Raw genomic sequence first — 17,114 nt, 5'->3', positions numbered from 1 at the left:
GAGGGCGCTGTTGATGATACTGCCGATCACCGTTAGCATTGATACCAAGATTGCCGAAGTTGAGCTGTCATCAAGAGTAAAGCGCGTAGGTGTTGCTAAGTAACGTTGCCTTTGTTGTCTTCTCTGCACATCACACAGTCTGTAGCAATGCCAGGGTGCGTGCATATGTGTTTCTTATTATGACATCACAAAAGAAGTTTGCTAAAGCTGTCATCCCCTCAGCCGAATAATGAGCGGAACTGTGATCGGACCACTGGCCACAGTGGATCGGACTTCTTCGGACTCGGGGAAGTGGGCCACAGTGTAAGCGCTAAAGAGGAGTCAATAGCGTAGGTCTCTATAGAAAACTTCCGCCGTGCGCCCGCGTACGCATTAGACTAAACCACCGGGACCATGTGCCTTTAAACACATAGGTACTTTTGTGGTAGGCTAAGTTTGATGATGAAGTTTATCTACAATGAAAAACAGAGAAATATTGTAAGAGCCCCTTAGAAAAATATTAATTCCTGCCATTTTTTTTTTTTCACTAATTGACATTTCCTCATCTGTGGTTTGTCTTCTAGACAAAATATCAGGGAATAAGGATTTGATTTTTCTATTACTGCCTGATATAACTACTGTGGCATTTATGTGAAACTGCCTTGATTTTCCTTATGAATACCTTTGTTGTACTTAACATTAGTACCAGGTTTGTAGAGAGTTACACTACTATCTTAGTACCTGGTAATTGGAGGCTAAGATTCTAGTCACAGAAACGGCTGAGTAGTCCTATGTCCTGCTTTACTTTCCTTTCTGTCATCATCCACCCAGCTTCATGGAGATACAGCTGCCTCAGATCCTGGTTTGTCAGAGGAGCTCCTGGCATTGGAGGAGACACACCAGTCGTCATGGCAACGCATCCAATGGCAATTTGATCAAAGCCTCTGCCTCATCAATTACCTCAAGAGTGCAAAATTATGAGGATTTGGACACTGTATTGTGACTAGAAGGATCCAGTTCATTTGGCTTCAGTGATGTCTGGACTAGATGCGATAATCCAGAGGTCAAAGGTACATCCTGACCAGAGCTGTGTACCCTAACTTTCCTTCAGATGCGCCAACATCAATCACCTTGCCATTCAAGATGATATTCCAAGGCATTTATGGATACAGCAATCAAAGTTGATACACCATTACAAAAACACATAGCCTGTGTCAAAGACAGAAAGAAAAGAGAATCCCCCTTACCAGCACCCATACCACAGGGCGGGGATTATGTTCTGTTCCATAGACATGGGGATCTACATACATGAATAGTGCCCCACATCAACATTGGTGAAGTGCTAGCAGGTTTTGTTCATCATGCAGATATATGTGTAATTTTATGTGGAAGAAGTTGTTACAACAGTATTGTTTTTGACTCAGCCAGTGTCAAACTGTTAATCTTCCAAATTAATTTCAGCATTTAAGGTAAAGAGCAATACTTAATGTGAGTATGAGACTTCTTTAAATGCCAAGTGTGAAACTTCCATGCTAAGCGATGAAATCAGTTGCACAACAAAATCAGTCACACAATAGAATCTGTCAAGATTTATAGACGATGATTTTAAATTTCTCTTAATTGTTAGAAAAATACAAGTGGCACTCATCCACGTGTCTGGAAACCTGAAAATAAAGACCCTTTAAAAGCAAGTAAACATGAACATGACCCACAGGAGTTAAAGGTGAAACATAGTTTTCACAAGGGCTCAGAATTCATCTTCCACCATTTGGAATTTGTTTGCGATATGTCCAAAGGGTCTACCAGCGAACTTTTCTGGCTGACACAGTTTGACAGGGTAATGATTTTTTTTTTTCAATATTTTGAGACCAAAAGTGTAAATTATTTAGATTGGAGTACATGACTTTCATTCCTAAAGCACCCTCCCCATTCAGTAGAGGGTAGGTAGAAAGTTACTAGTATGTGATGATTGAATTTTGCCCGAGCAGTGGTATTTTCCAACAAGCAGCACATGATTCTGCTTCACTTTAGCATGAAAGATCGATGAAAACTGCTCAGAACCAATTTGTCATAAATTATCAAATATTACATACAATACCAACCGCAACACAATGTTCTCAAATTGCAATACTGTTGGTGTTCCTTTTTGGCTAAAACTTTGTATTTTCATCGTTACCAAATTGACATTGTATTTTCGCAGCATTATTTCACACGTTTCTTATGCATGAGAGCAAAAACTGACATTTTCTGCAGGCATAAGGAAACTATGTTGTACCTTAACAGTGTCACGTCAGAGACAATTCCAAATTTGGCAGTGAGAGAAGATCTCGATTACAGGTTCCAACATCTATAGATGCTAAAGATTTCTTGTGCTAGGAGATAATTGGAGAGATTGTGCATTTTAATTTTCTCTGGTACAGTGCATTCCCATTATAAGGAACATGGTCATAATGAAATCTCATTATAAAGAAATAAAAATTCTGGTCCCAGAACTATTGTCTATATATCTTTATGTACTTATTGTTTGGCTATAACAAAAATTCAATATAACAAAAGAAAACTGCTGGTCCCAAGGACTTCATCATAACGGAGTCAGCTGTTCTAGGCTTCTAAGTTTGAAACTTACGTATGTTTAATTGAGCTTACATTATGCAAGAATCGAGGGGGAAATGATTTCCAATATTGAAAAAATGGCCACCAGTGGAAATTTTGCAGTTCATGCACATTTTCATGAATTCATGTCAGCAATTAGCTGCTAGAAACACAATACACTTCTGTATGCTAAAAGAACCATGAAGACCAAGAGATTCCTATTTGTAGAACAATAGTAGGAAACAGGGATGGTCTGTATGTGGGATGAAGTGATAACTAAATGAACCCCTTTACCTGACGAGATTCTGGAATCTCCATAGAATGTGTACAGGGCCTATCCTGTTCTTGGAGACAGTGGATTGACCGGTAACGTCCTTGAGTGCTGTAATTATAGAAGAATAATAGATCTTGCAAAGGAAATGGTTAAACCATAGGAAATACTCCCAAACCATTATGTGTACTGTGGTACATGTACCGGCCATTACAGATGTCAAGCAAGTAGAGGATGGATTATTGCTCGATTCATTCCCTTTCAAATTCAAAGTATCCTGAATATTGTCAATGTTAAAGTGTTTAAATGCAGCTCGAACTAGATTTTGTTCGTCAGAAAAAAGTGAATCAAAATCGAAAACCTGTTTTTGTTGTTTTTTTAACCATACATAAGATTTCAGGGAACCTAATAAAATAATCAACAGTGCTCATAACTTTGCAAGTTTATTTTCCATTTAGATCCCCAATTAGTCTGCCATTAGCGATAAAAATGTTTGTATTTTGGCATCACTTGATTAACCTGTGACCAAAACTATTGGTTCTTTTCTGCATGCAGTTCCTGGAGATTTGTATACCCAAGGCATCTAAATTAGAAATGCTGTTTAAGTTGTCAAAATAAGAAAATATTTTCAACACTGATTGTCAGCTGGAACAACAACATCAACTTGTTGACCCACCGAGCATTAAAAAGTCTCCACATAAACAGATTGGGATTTCATCATCATTGATGGGGTTACCAAAACGGATAATGTCATCTTTATAGAGAGTCATATAAGTCAATGTTTGAATAGTGAGAAGATTCAGGTGGAATGTACCACCCCTAGAATGAACTGGAAGCCACATATAGATTTACAAAGCAGAAGCCAGAGACAGCTCTTGATATCAGACACTAAAATCTTAATAGACCTGAATAGGTTTTTTTAATCAAATACACCAATGCCACCTCATTTGTGTTTGAATATAGGATGATTTTTAGCTATGAATTTAAAGTTGGGTACAACAATATTAGGCAAATCAGAGTTGTCAAGTCTTGTTTCCACAGTGCCAAAATGTCATTATTAGCAACCTGGTTTAAAAATTCAGGAACTCTGATTTTATTACACGAAACTCCGACATTGAGTAAGGAGATAGAACAAGGTCATTTGTATTTGAGTTCATTGAGAGTGTGGGGGCTGAATAGATGGTGGTTTCTTGTTGTTAACATGAGACAGGGTAGGTATATGTCCGTCTCTCTATGCAAGCCTATTTCCTGGCAATGGGGAGATCAAGGCCAAGCTTAGCGTAATCAACCTCCGTAACTCTGAGCTTAAAGTGGTCCTCTGTGGTTTCAATTACAATCAGGTTTTTGTCTTTCATCTTGCTGAATAGTTTCCCATTCCTGCTGCTGACTCATTCCACAGTTGGGAGAGACTTTGCGTATGACATCAACTTGTATCGCAAGATCATCAGGTCCTCATTGATGTAGAACGAAACTTTGTAGATGGGAATGTCTTTTAGCTTTCGCCGATTTGCGAGGAGGTCATCCTTAATATGACTGGAGCAGCTGATACACTAAGGGGCAGGCATGTATACTGGAATAAGCCCTTGTGTGTGTGTTGATGGTCACTAGCTCACGTGATCGCCCATTCAGCTCCAGCTGCAGATATGCGTGACTCAAATCCAGCTTAGTGAATGATGTACCTCCAGATAGAGATGTGAACAGCTCCTCCACTCTCGGCAAGGGGTAAATATCGGTCTTGGAGACTCAATTAACTGACGTTTTATAGTCTATAGTCTCCGCCAGACTCTTTCAAAACAGGCACAATGGGAGCTGCCCATCTCGAAAACCTCACAGGTTGGATCACTCTTTCCTCATGTAGGCGATCCAGCTCGTCTTCAACACGCTTTTTCAGTGAAAAGGGGACAGGCCGCACTTTACAGAACTTGGGCTGAGCATCCTTATGAATGGCAATCTGCACCATTTGCCCTCCAAGCTTGCCCAGTTCATCTTTGAAAAGGTCACTGCACTCTGCAAGCACGGTATTGCTGCTGAGGGAGTTGGTCTTCACAACCACTGCAATGGTGTTCCAGTCGAGCTTTAGCCATGCTAACCAGTTCCTCCCCAGCTAATTCAGTCCATCACCTGTGACAACCAGTGATGGAAGATCCAGATCCTGGGCATTATGTCTGATTTTCACTTGACATGCGCCCACTACTGGTATTTTATCCCCTGTTCGTGTATATGTTCTTAAAACCACGTCTGACTGGGATGCTGGGACAGCTGAGGTTGATGCTGCCACGCCCCATAAATCGACTCGCTCACTATCAATAGCATTGCTCCCGTATGGATCTCCATGATGGTTTTATTTTGGGATATCCACAATTCAAGCAACATGGGAGCTTCCCTTTTTGGTGATGCCTTGTGCATGTAGTACTCCTCAGCATTTTCCATGCGAGGTGTTTCCTCCCAACAAATATTTGCTTTGGACAACACTCCCAAATGAGATTGTGGAAGGATTTATTGGTATTTTCATTCCCACCATGAGCACATGCATGCAATAAGACATGGCATAATTTTTCATACACAGGCTTAATTGCCTTGAGAACATGGTGCAAAGGCATTATTGTTGTCCGCTTTTTACTCCTTGCCTTGCTTGGCCGGACACCATGTCCCCCAGTCGGTGTGGTCACCTCCTTTGTACTTCCAAGAAGCCCACACAGCTTTTTTCATTGCAGCTACATCTCCTGCATTCTTTCTTATAGCACCTCCATAGTGCCCCTGGAGTCTTTTGATTTTTGTCCCTGTTAGTCTCCCCTTCCCTATTACCACTAATTCCTCTGACTACTTTCCTTCATGCTGAAAGGTTTGGTTTTTTAGTTCTTTGGCCTTCTCCAGGAGGTGCTTTCCCATCCATTTCTGTACATGTCCACAACATTCTAGTTTGTTTATTGTCACTCATATATTGGTGGAGAGAGCCTTGAAACACGGCTGAATGATTTCGAGTCCCCATCTCCAAGATACCCTGTATGTTGCAGGTTGTGGGTTCCCACAGATCTTCTGAATATGGCCTCTATCTCGTGCAGTTTCATGCCACCTGCTGAGCCTGTGTAGTTCCTGTTGCATTGGTTTTTGTGTGCATCATACCATTTGCAAAATCCTACTTCATTGAGACATTTTGTATGTTTCATACACATGTTACAATGGTTGAAAAGAATTTCTACATCAGTCCCTTTGGACTTCTTTCCAGCAACCGACAGGACTGTTCCAATGCCATTCTTACTTGCGAAGCCCCTTTTTTGCCATGTCCCATCACATGACACTGACATTTGCTACTTCATCCATGTTTACCTCAAATCTCAGCTCATTGCCAGCATTTTTTGTGGACTCCTCTGGACACGTCTGTGTAGCAGAGTGGATTTTTTGAAGATCGGCGTTCCATGTCCTCTCACTAATGTAACCCCTGCTTTGATGATGGTTACTAAGAAGTTTGTGTAGAGTCGAGCCTGAAAAACAGGAGACAGGAACAAGATGTTGTAAGGTTGAAATCATCGGACAGACTGCCATTTATTTACTTAACTTCGACTTCCAACCGGAAGTAAACAATTTATTTATGTTCTCTGTTATTCAATGAAATAATTTTATTTCTTCATTATGAAATAATGTATTTACTTTAAATGATTGGTTTACCTGGGTACTATAACTACTCAAATTTCCAAGCAAATACCCGACGTCCGTGTCACTTGACATCCATGCCAATTTAATGGACTAAAGCTATACACGACAACTAACTGAAAATAAACATATATATACAGCAAAGTGACAATAATAACCGGATATTAACCGATCGTAACACGAGCAGAAAAGGGGAAATCATGCTCATATATCTGATTGTAGAAGTTTACTCCTAAATCATCTACATAGCCATTCAACAGAGCTATACAACTGCAAACAAGCCGTCTCATTAAACGTGTTATTGATGCAACGTTTATCGTACCATCGAATTCGCTAAACCGCCACATCATCTAAACTACGCTCATGGCGACGCGTTACCTCAAAACTTATTTCCCCCTTGAAAATGGAAACGGCGTAAATCGAACGCGAACAGAGTCGGATTCGACTTCTGCAGTCAAAGAGTTTACATAAAACCACCGCTCTCTACGAGTAACCCTTGGCAACGGCTGCGATTACCTTCGCCTTCTCTCTCCGTCTCCCTCGCCCTCTCTCTCTCTCTCTCTCTCTCGATGCGGCATACGGTACTTTAGGCAAGATTTATAACATGAGCAAAAGGGGGGGGGGGGGTGGTCAGTCCCAGCATCTACAACTACTTCCACTACTTCCACTATCACTCACATACCTTTGGAGTGATGCATGTCGGTCAGACCCAATGTGCGGATAGTCTATCCACAGCCTTAATCTACCCTCAGGATTGACCGTAGGAAACATTAAGAAAGCAGTTCGCTAGCGTACATGTAATACATTTATAACAATAGTATGAACTGACTCCACAGAGGATCTAGTTCTACATTTAATATCGCATATTATGACATAGAGTGCACTTTTTGGACACTTCTTCCCCTTCAGCCACTTCTACTGAGACTAGCTTTTCCCTGAACATCGGTGCGGTACTTTGAAACGTATCGATAGTCCACATCACGAACCTTGCGAAGCTTCGTCTTAGTTCGATCCGCACTCATTAACATTATAATGCACATGAACTTTCACATTGATGTTCACATTTCATCCCCTACTTGTCCACGTTTTCCCGATCAAAATACATATTCCGTATTGACACTGACAGCCTAACTTAGCGTGGCTGTCACCTCGGCTGGTCTCGGCGTGTAGACTACTCCTACTGACCGCTCTTAACCCGTTGAGGACGAGTCCCGAGTATACTCGGGCAAGTGTCTATGGCAAATGCGTGTTGTAGCAAAATCAATCCGTCCTCAACGGGTTAATGTACGCCCCCACAGGAGCGGGGCACATACTGTACTCGTACTCTTTGCGAACGATGAATTACTTTCATTCAAGTTTAAACAATTAGATCAACAGATTTAGGATCATTCATCCAGTGTAAAACAATAAAACATCGATCATCTCCGCTTGACCCGACAAATACTACATTACTCTGCACCCACAAATTGTATATCGGTTGCCTAACACAGTCATGAAGCATGCTCTCATAAACTTAAAATACGGAACATGTATAACCCTTCGAGTACCTATCGAATATGTTCTCTTGCAGAGCTGGTGCTCTGCGGCCCGCTGATACAAGACATACGTATAGCGAGCCGACGAAATTAATGAAGGCAGTCGTCGACTTTAGGGAGCTAACTTTCCACTTAAATATTGTGCATACTACTAAACACCTCCATGGAAGACTCGGTTCAACACAACCAATGAAGTTTTACAAGAGTAACTTGCATCATCAATTAATGAATAGATAATACGAAATGTGGTATTTTACCTGAAAAACAGGAGACAGGAACAAGATGTAAGGTTGAAATCGCCGGACAGACTGCGGGAAGTCGCTGAACGGGTTTCCCCAGGTTGAGGTTCATTTGCATAAAATACACTAAAACATTGTGACCCCATCTAGATATTTCAATAGAGTATAAGAGAATATAATGCATATTCATCACCTACTTGCATAAATTTCTAAATCACGTGACATAAAAGCGCGAAGAAGGGATGGTCAACATTAAAGGGAATATGGAAGACATAACGATATAACGATGCCAAGTAGCGGGGGGGGGGGGGTGGGGGGAGAGAGACGTTATAACCAAGCGGCTAGTCTCAGATTAGTCGCTCGGTTACACCCTCCCCTCCGAAACAATGCCGTCCCGGCTAAAAAAATAACTAGTACTAACAAAAGAATAAAATAATCTATACACAATTCAAGTAACAACATCTTGTTCCGTTACTTACGTAACAATTCCAAGCCACGTCCTGGCGAGTGCCATGGACGGGCTTTTCCAGCGTGCCCACAATTTCCTGCCCTTACTCAACTTTTGATTATATGTGACCCGCTACAACAAAATGATCCTAAAGTCGGGAGAGGTCAATTATTTGAAAATTACATGGTATAATCCCCTAATCTTTCTGCTTTAGATTGATATATAACACATTTTATAAAAATAATCGGCTGCAGAGATATCGATGTTTAAAAGAGAGCATGTCGAGACGTCTGGAAAATCACTGTTTCGAGAAAAGCGCCCTACAAGTCTTCCTTTCGACGCAATCGCGATCAACACACGCAAGTCAGTTTTCACCTCTGGACAATAGAAGGTAAGCCCTAGCAACTCCCGAAGAGTTCATTCAAGCACATCAGCGTCGGCGGTCTCCTCACCAACCAATCAGTGACCAGGATGTGAGAAGCGGCTGAGCATAGCGCACCCCGCCCGCACGCACCAGTCGACTGGGCAGTGTGCGAGCTTCACGCTTCGGTTAGCAGCAAGCAGCAAACTGACCAATGAGATCACTCCGGTCGTTGTTAGGGGCGGAACCTATCTGTGGAGCTCAATCCAAATTTTCGAACCAGTTTCTGCTTCGTTGAAACGCCAAAAAACATGGCTCAGAAAAACGCTATTTTTTGGTCTTTCCTTTCACCATTTTGCTTCAAAATTTCGACAGATGATAGAAGACATGTAAGACTCCAATAATATATCAAAATCAGAAAATCATAAGTTTTGACCAATTTTAATGCTCTGACTTCAAACTCGATTTTCACGGCTTCGACCGTGCGCGACTTTAGGACCTTTTTGTTGAAGCGGGTCACATATACAGAAACACTATTCACATGACCGAGAGACGTGTACTGAAGACGATCAACAGCTTGGCGGTTTCTCGTACTCTGTCTGACAGGAGCATTGTCTACTGGGGCATCATTAGGGTGAGAGTCTTCGACATGGGTCCCTTCGATTTGCTAGGTGGTCACTGACTCAGGTGGTACAGGGGCTCTAGGTTCTAGGTTTTGGGGCAGGGATGCTCTTGTGGCGAAGGGGGCCTTTGTTGGGTTTCATTAACTTGAGTTATCTGGGTGAGTGTTTGTGGGTGGGCATTGTACAGGGGCTTCATTTTCTGGGCTACGTGAACAGGGATGCTCTTGTGCTGTAGGAAATTCAGTCACTCGGGTTGGGGCTGGGGCATTCACCCGAACAACTTCAGGCTGAGGGCACTCGGGGTCGTTCAGGGGGTTCATCCTTCGGGCCCTGAACTTGCTCCGTTCTGTCGAGGAGGAACCAGTCATTTTCCTTAGAGTTATCCTCCCCTTCTTCAGCGCCTTCCTGGTCACGTGGGTCGGTCGGTCCATCTTGTTGCGTCAGACATGGGGGAGGGGCCGGACTGTGTGGTGGAATTGGGGTGTCAAGAGGCAGAAACATACAGGGGGTCAGCAGATTGCGATGCACCGTACGCACCTCCGAATCAACCTGGCGTATGGTGTATACAGGGAGGTCGGCATGCTTGCTAATGACTACAGAAGGGGTAGCCTCCCATTTATCTGCGAGTTTCCGTCCGCCTGTCGACTTGTCCATAACAAGCACATGGTCGCCACAGTCAAAGGGTTGCAGCTTTGGCAGATTTTGATAGTCCCGCGGCAATGTCGTACACTACTCGTAGTCCCTCTCGGAAGCTCGCGACGTTCTCATCGTAGTCTTGGTTGTCGTCAGAGGTGTGTAGTCCGAACATGACATCTACTGGGAGGTTTGGATGTCGCCCAAACATAAGCTGGAAAGGCGCGAATCCGGTTGGCTCATGCTTCGTGGCATTATATGCTTGAGTCAGTTGGCCCAGGTGGTCCTTCCAATTGGCCTTGTCCGATGGCTCCAGTGTCCTGATCATGTCTATGAGCGTTCGATAGAACCTCTCGGTCGTCCCATTGCCCTGAGGGTGGTAGGCCGTCGTCCTTGACTTCTGAATCCCGGCGGCCTTGCATAGCTCTGAAATTAGCCGGCTCTCAAAGTTTCTCCCCTGATCGGCATGGATTCTCCGTGGGAAGCCATAGTGCACGAAGAAGTTGTGCCAGAGTGTTTTAGCCACGGTGGATGCAAGCTGATCTTTAGTGGGGTAGGCCTGCGAATATCGTGTAAAATGGTCTGTGACCACCAGGACGTTTTCTTACCCTCCCCTTGATTTCTCTAGCTTGAGGAAATCGATGCACACCAACTCAAGCGGGTCTGAAGTGTGGATGCTTGAGAGGGGTGCTCGATTTCCTGTGGTGGGTGTCTTCCTCAGGCAACATTGCCGACAGGCGATGCACCAGTTCTGAATATCACGGGACATTCTCAGCCAGAAGAACCGCTGCCTTACTGAACTCAGGGTGCGCTCCCATCCCGGGTGCCCGACGTCCTGTAAGTGGCCCAAATTGTCTTGCGGAAATAACGTGGGAGGACCAGCTGCATGATTTTGGAGCCGTTAGGGTCTTGCACTGAGCAATGCAGGATACCATCTTTCATGGTTAGTCGGTCGAATTGCCTCAGGAGGAGTTGGACCTCGGAGGGGCATCTCTGGGCCTCTTGCTTTGTGGGCTTTGCACCTCGCTCAACAAATGGGATCATTGGGCCAATATCTGGGTCGGCCCTCTGTTGGCGGGAAATTTCTTCAGGAGAAATTTGGTCGACGGAGGACGTGCCTGCGGTGTGTGCATGGAGGCTAGCCATGAGTCATGGGGGCGTGGCTAGATTTGTAGTCTGAGCTGTTTGAATGCCCTGAAAAACAGCACTCACTATCCCTTCGGGTTGGAGATGACGCTCTTGGGTTTCTTGTCCAGGGTCGTTGGTTGGGTGTTGGGATAATGCGTCTGCGGCAGCATTGGTCCTTCCACTTCGGTACTCCACACTGAAGTCGTAGTCTGCCAGCGCCGATACCCAGCGCTGCCCAGTGGCATCCAGTTTCGCTGAACTCGTTACATAGAGGAGGGGATTATTGTCCGTCAAGGCGTGGAAGTGCCGGCCAAGAAGGTATTCTCGGAACTTATCAACCACGGCCCACTTCAGTGCGAGAAATTCCAGCTTGTGGGCGGGGTACTTCTTTTCCGATGAGGTTAGGGACTTGCTCACATAGGCGATGACCCATTTGGTGCCGCCCTGGGTTTGGCTAAGTACGGCGCCCAGTCCTGTACCTGAGGCATCGACTTCCAGTTGAAACGGCTGCTCGAAGTCTGGGAAGCCAAGGACCGGGGGATTGGTTAGCGTCATCTTGAGTGTGTTGAAGGCCTGCTCACAGTCATCCGACCATTCAAAGGGAGGGGGAGGCTTTGTAGATTTTTGCTTCCGGCTGCCACCTTCAGTCAGCTGAAACAGGGGACAGGCTATCTTTGAATATCCTTGGACAAAGCGCCGATAGTACCCAGTGAATCCAAGGAAGCGTCTGACCTCCCTGGCATTCTTTGGGCGTGGTTACTCCGAAACTGCTTTCGTTTTCTCTGGGTCTGTCTCGATTCCTTTGGCACTGATGACGTGCCCAAAGTAGCTGACCTTTTCCTGAAGAAGATGGCATTTCCTTGGTTTCAGTTTCAGTCCGAACCTCCGGAGTCCTTGGAAGACCAACTCAAGTCTCCGTAGATGTGCCTTATAGGTGGATGAGAAAACAATCATGTCGTCTAGGTATATCGAGAGCGAGTCAAAATTGTGTTCCCCAAGGCAGGCGATCATCAGGCGTTGGAATGTGGCAGGGGCATTCTGGAGACCAAACGGCATTCGAATGCACTCATATAGGCCCATTGGTGTCGTAAATGCAGTCTTTGGCTGATCCTTCTCTGCTGCCTTGACCTGCCAGTACCCGCTCGTCAAGTCTAACGTTGAAAAGTACTTGGCCTTACCAAGGGCATCCAGGGCCTCGTCGATCCTCGGTATTGGGAATGCGTCTCTCCGGGTCTTGCTATTGAGTCGTCTGTAATCGACGCACAGCCTGATGGAGCCATCCTTTTTCTGTACCACAACAATTGGGGATGCGTACGGGCTGCTGCTTTTCTTGATAACCCCTGCACTTTCCATCTCCTGGATGTGTCGCCTCACCTCATGGAACTGGGCCGGGGGAATCCTGCGGTAAGGTAGGCGGAATGGGTCATCATCGATCAGGGGAATCTTGTGTTCGACACCAACAGCACATCCCTCAATGAACCTCAATGTGAATGATGGCTAAGTGGGGAAGTGTGTGGCCGCCTGCAAACCTCTTCCCTGACGTCCCTGAATGTCATATTTCGGAGCAAGCCTCAGCTCCTCGTCTTTCAGGCTCCTCATAAATTGTGTGGCGAGGACCCCATCCCTCTGGGCCGGCGTAATTGCTTGTGGGTGATCGACTTCTATGCGTCTTAGGAGGGACCCGAAGACGATCGCGAAGGACTGGGCCGACTCACCCGTCCTTTGTGTCCTTTCGTAAAATCTTGCGAATGGATCCGTAATGAGGGCGTCGCCGTATTCCTGACGCAGCTCGGTGAATGCCCCAGTCGGTTACACTAAGGTTGCAGGGGATGTCCATAGCACCACAAAACATTTCAAGATCCTGATGATGGGGTGGAAACAGTGATTGGGTAAGGCCATTTACTGCTCCTACAACTCATTCTGCCATGTCCCTAACAGCCTTCAGAACATCTAGACTTGCATTGGCAGGCGGAACTTTCATCTGAACTGCAGCCTGGTGGGCAGCACCTGATGAGCTTGATTTTGACCTCGCCTCTTCTTGCTGTTCTCTCTTAATTGCAAACTCCCTAATCTCCCGAAAAGAGATCGACGGATTTAGCTCATGCATGTCCCTCAGGGTGTTTCACAGATACATGTCATCAATGCCTTCAAGGAACTGCTCCGCCAGGGTAGCCCCTTTGCATCCTTCACAGTAAGTCACTGGAACCTCTTCTCCAAGTCTACAGCATAATCCCTGACAGTCTCTCTATGTATCTGTTTCCATTCGAGGAAAAGGTGTTGCAGCTTTCCAACTGGTACATGGTCTGTGTAAGACGTCTCCAGGAAAGTGAGAATCTCCTTGGTAGTCTTGCCTTCTCTGATGGGGGGCCATCCCTAAGGTAGTCTACGAGAAATGCGTAGCATATAAAAGCACTTCTCATGATGAAGTCAGCAACTTCTCCAACTTGTCCTGCGAAAGTAGGTAGCCTCTTCTCAGATGTTTATGAATCGTGACACGTCTGTTACCATTTCATGTCTCAGATGTTTCCCGATGAAACTTTCAGTCAGAGTTGATACCTGTACCCCGTTGTCAAACAGACATCAAACATCTCTGGCATTACAAGAAGGAGGGTGACCTCCGGACATTCACCTACTGCTTTTTCTATGAGACGTGAGCTGCTGAAAGACTCTCCCTCTGTCAGGCTCTAAACGGTGGAGCACTCTAGTTTAAATCCTTCCGCTTTGGAACAAATTCCATTGAAGGCGTCATCCTCTCTTGACTTGGTAGGTGACCTTGAATCTCTATTGTGTTTCTTCATTCTTGGACAAATGCTTCGAAAGTGTCCTTCTTTCCCACAATCTCAGCACGTCCTAGGTGCCCTGGGTGGTTCTGACCTCTTTATGCAGAGAATAGACTGTAGCTGCTTGAGTTGCTTCTGCTGGCACTTCATTTCTGCCTTTCTCTTCGTGGTATCATGCAAAGACTAGTCTGAGGCGATGCTTCGGACTGCTGCATCCATAGGCTGGGGTAGTAATTGTCCCATCCAATCAATTACACGATCCCTCAGATTGAAGAATGTGAGTCATGGTGACTGTGTATTCAACTGCATAATTCTCTGCAGCCTCTGCAAACCTAGTCTTGAGAGAGGAATCCTGGTTGGTTTCCAGCGAACGATCCATTTCTACCATCCTCTCACACAGCTCGACCTATTGTATAGAGCAACTAAGCAGATCTTGTGTTGCACCTTGCGTTTATGAGTAGGATCTCTGTTGTAGTTAAGGTAGGGAGTTACCAACCTCAAACACCTTTGTTAAGATTGCAAAGATCTTTTGAGGATCACCTCTCACACTTGCCCCCTCCCACTTATCTCTGAGCATTACTCACAAAGTATTCTCGAACGAATGTCACTGCTATTAGCTGTTACAATTGGAAATGTGTGAATCTAATGCATCACAGTAACTGAGTATACATACTTGTCTTGACCTTCATTGTACATCACAACCTTTGAGTTTTGTAAGGATTTATCTAATTGCAGTAAGTTAGCTTGTCAAGCTAACAGAACAATACCAATTCCTTGTGACTAAACGACTTCATTTAAAGTATGACACCTGCTCAATGCCATTTACCATCTACATTTATTTTTTGGGGTGAGCAAATTGGAGGTTCTTTTTTGTAACAGCTGTTTTGGTTTGTTTGTTTGTTTGTTTGTTTTAAGATACAACAGCACCCCCTGCTAGACATCAAACTAACAATAATTTACCAGGTAAAGCTGTCCGTCAGCAAGCTACACTGACAGATCTATAACATGACGTCATGTTAGCCATACTGCAAAAACACTGTACATCTGAATAAATTGTCTCATTTTGATCAAATCAGTTTGTCCAATGGTAATTCTGTTTGGAGTGAGTCTTTGACTGCCATGCAGTGTGTGATATCAAGTGCTCAAGCTGTTGCGTTTTGGTATTAAGATGGATATACATGCAGTTTTTTAATAAGGTGGGAGAGTTTAACCACACCCTTCGGACAAAAAATCCTCTTAGACACAACACAGAACTACATATAACGGTACAGGCAGTAACTAGCCGATTTAGATGATTAGGACCTATGTGAATAGCAAAATGACTCGTGATGACAGACCCTATGCTGTAAAATGCAACCAATTCGCCATTTACAGAAGCTCGAGTTGCTTACACATTTTTGTAGCTAAAATAATGCATGATATTCATTTATTGACTCTAATTTATGTTCCTGCACTCCATGTAATATTATTCTTATTTAAAAAGAATACAATGGTGACAATCGAAAACCGTCATCAAGCATGGGTTTCAAACATGGACGCCTAGAAAACACCATGTGTGAATATATATTTAGGAGAGTCTTCTGGCATTCATTTTCGACAAAGTTTTTCTCCAAATCGTCTCTGAGATATACGGTATAATGTTGTTATTGTAATAAACGGTTTAATCGAATCGTTTACTCGTTATGTTTACGTCGCTTTAACCATATATAAAGACACATTTGCCTTTCACAGTCACTCACACCAATTTACTCGACGAAAAACGTAGAACCATGTTCAAACAAACATGTGCAGTGACAGAAATGTAATTGAAGCAAACTGATAGATGAAAAGATGCTGTTAAGAGTTTTTATTCTCAAAGACATTATACATCATTTTTATATGCATATGAAAACAGTTTACCGGAGTAAGACCTCCGTATCAAGGCTCAATGAACATTTGACGAATATGAATGACGAAACAATACATTTTAATACAAATATTATACATTTGTTTAGGAAAAAAATGACAAAATTGATCCTAGCATTCTTAAATCGCTTAGCGGCAGAAACGAATCTCATTGACAATTTTACTGACGAATTTGAGTGTTCAAATATCAAATTTGATTGACATAAACGAATATGAATTGAAGTTTAACAAATTCCAACCTTATGATTTGAACACAGTAAGGATCTCCGGACGACATTGAAAGTGTAAGTGAGGAAAATGGGCGGGAAAACCTATACTTTACATTTTTGGTTCTAAACATTCTCACCAATTTACTCTTTAAGTTGAATTTTTCCTCCGAGTCGGGAAAGTGGATATACAAGTCATTTCTGTATGTCATTTCCATGTTTATTATTACTTTATTTGTTTCTTCTAGTTTCAAGCACTGGTTAAATGTTTTCTTTCCCCACAGATCGGCTTCCGTTTTAAGGAGCCAGCCGTTTCGTCAGATTGTGTTATCTCTCCTTTCTCCTGGTGCCCAAAATCTTGGGATTAGAAACCGACAAAAAATGCAATAACACATGTGAATCTGAATTATGAAGAGGATTATAATGTCTACGAATCTAATGATAAATCTTTAAGTTTTATAACAAGAGTAACTTTAAGACTTTGATAAATTATGAAAAAAAAAATCTAGAATTAAGACTATCGGCACGTGCCGCTCTGTGGTCAACAGTGTATACGTGCCAGCCTCGATCAAACACTATTTTTATGAGCGCGGTGTCAACAAACAAATCTAAACCAAAATAAAAGGAGAGCCCGCAGAAATGACATCAATCTTCCGAAACGGATAAAACACTCTTACTCATTTCCTCCCACAGCTGGTCTCTGCTACCATTGAACATGTACACGGATTGTGGAATCCGTGTTTACACTTGATTCATTCAAGAA

The 17,114-nt window shown here is 43.6% G+C and overlaps 1 protein-coding gene across 1 annotated transcript in view; it reads left to right on the top strand.

Moving 5' to 3' along the window:
• LOC140237282 (WD repeat-containing protein 36-like) overlaps positions 1-2,471 on the top strand; it is a 29,271-nt gene extending 26,800 nt beyond the window's left edge. The window contains exon 22 of the mRNA XM_072317226.1: positions 811-2,471. Coding sequence (XP_072173327.1) covers positions 811-960 — 150 coding nt within the window. The 3' untranslated portion in view covers positions 961-2,471. The remainder of the gene's footprint in view (positions 1-810) is intronic.
• Positions 2,472-17,114: the final 14,643 nt, after the last annotated feature.

Source organism: Diadema setosum, chromosome 13 (genome assembly GCF_964275005.1).
Source record: "Diadema setosum chromosome 13, eeDiaSeto1, whole genome shotgun sequence".
Lineage (NCBI taxonomy): Eukaryota > Metazoa > Echinodermata > Echinoidea > Diadematoida > Diadematidae > Diadema > Diadema setosum.
Note: the sequence above shows the minus strand (reverse complement) of the source record. Positions and strands in the feature narration are given on the sequence as shown.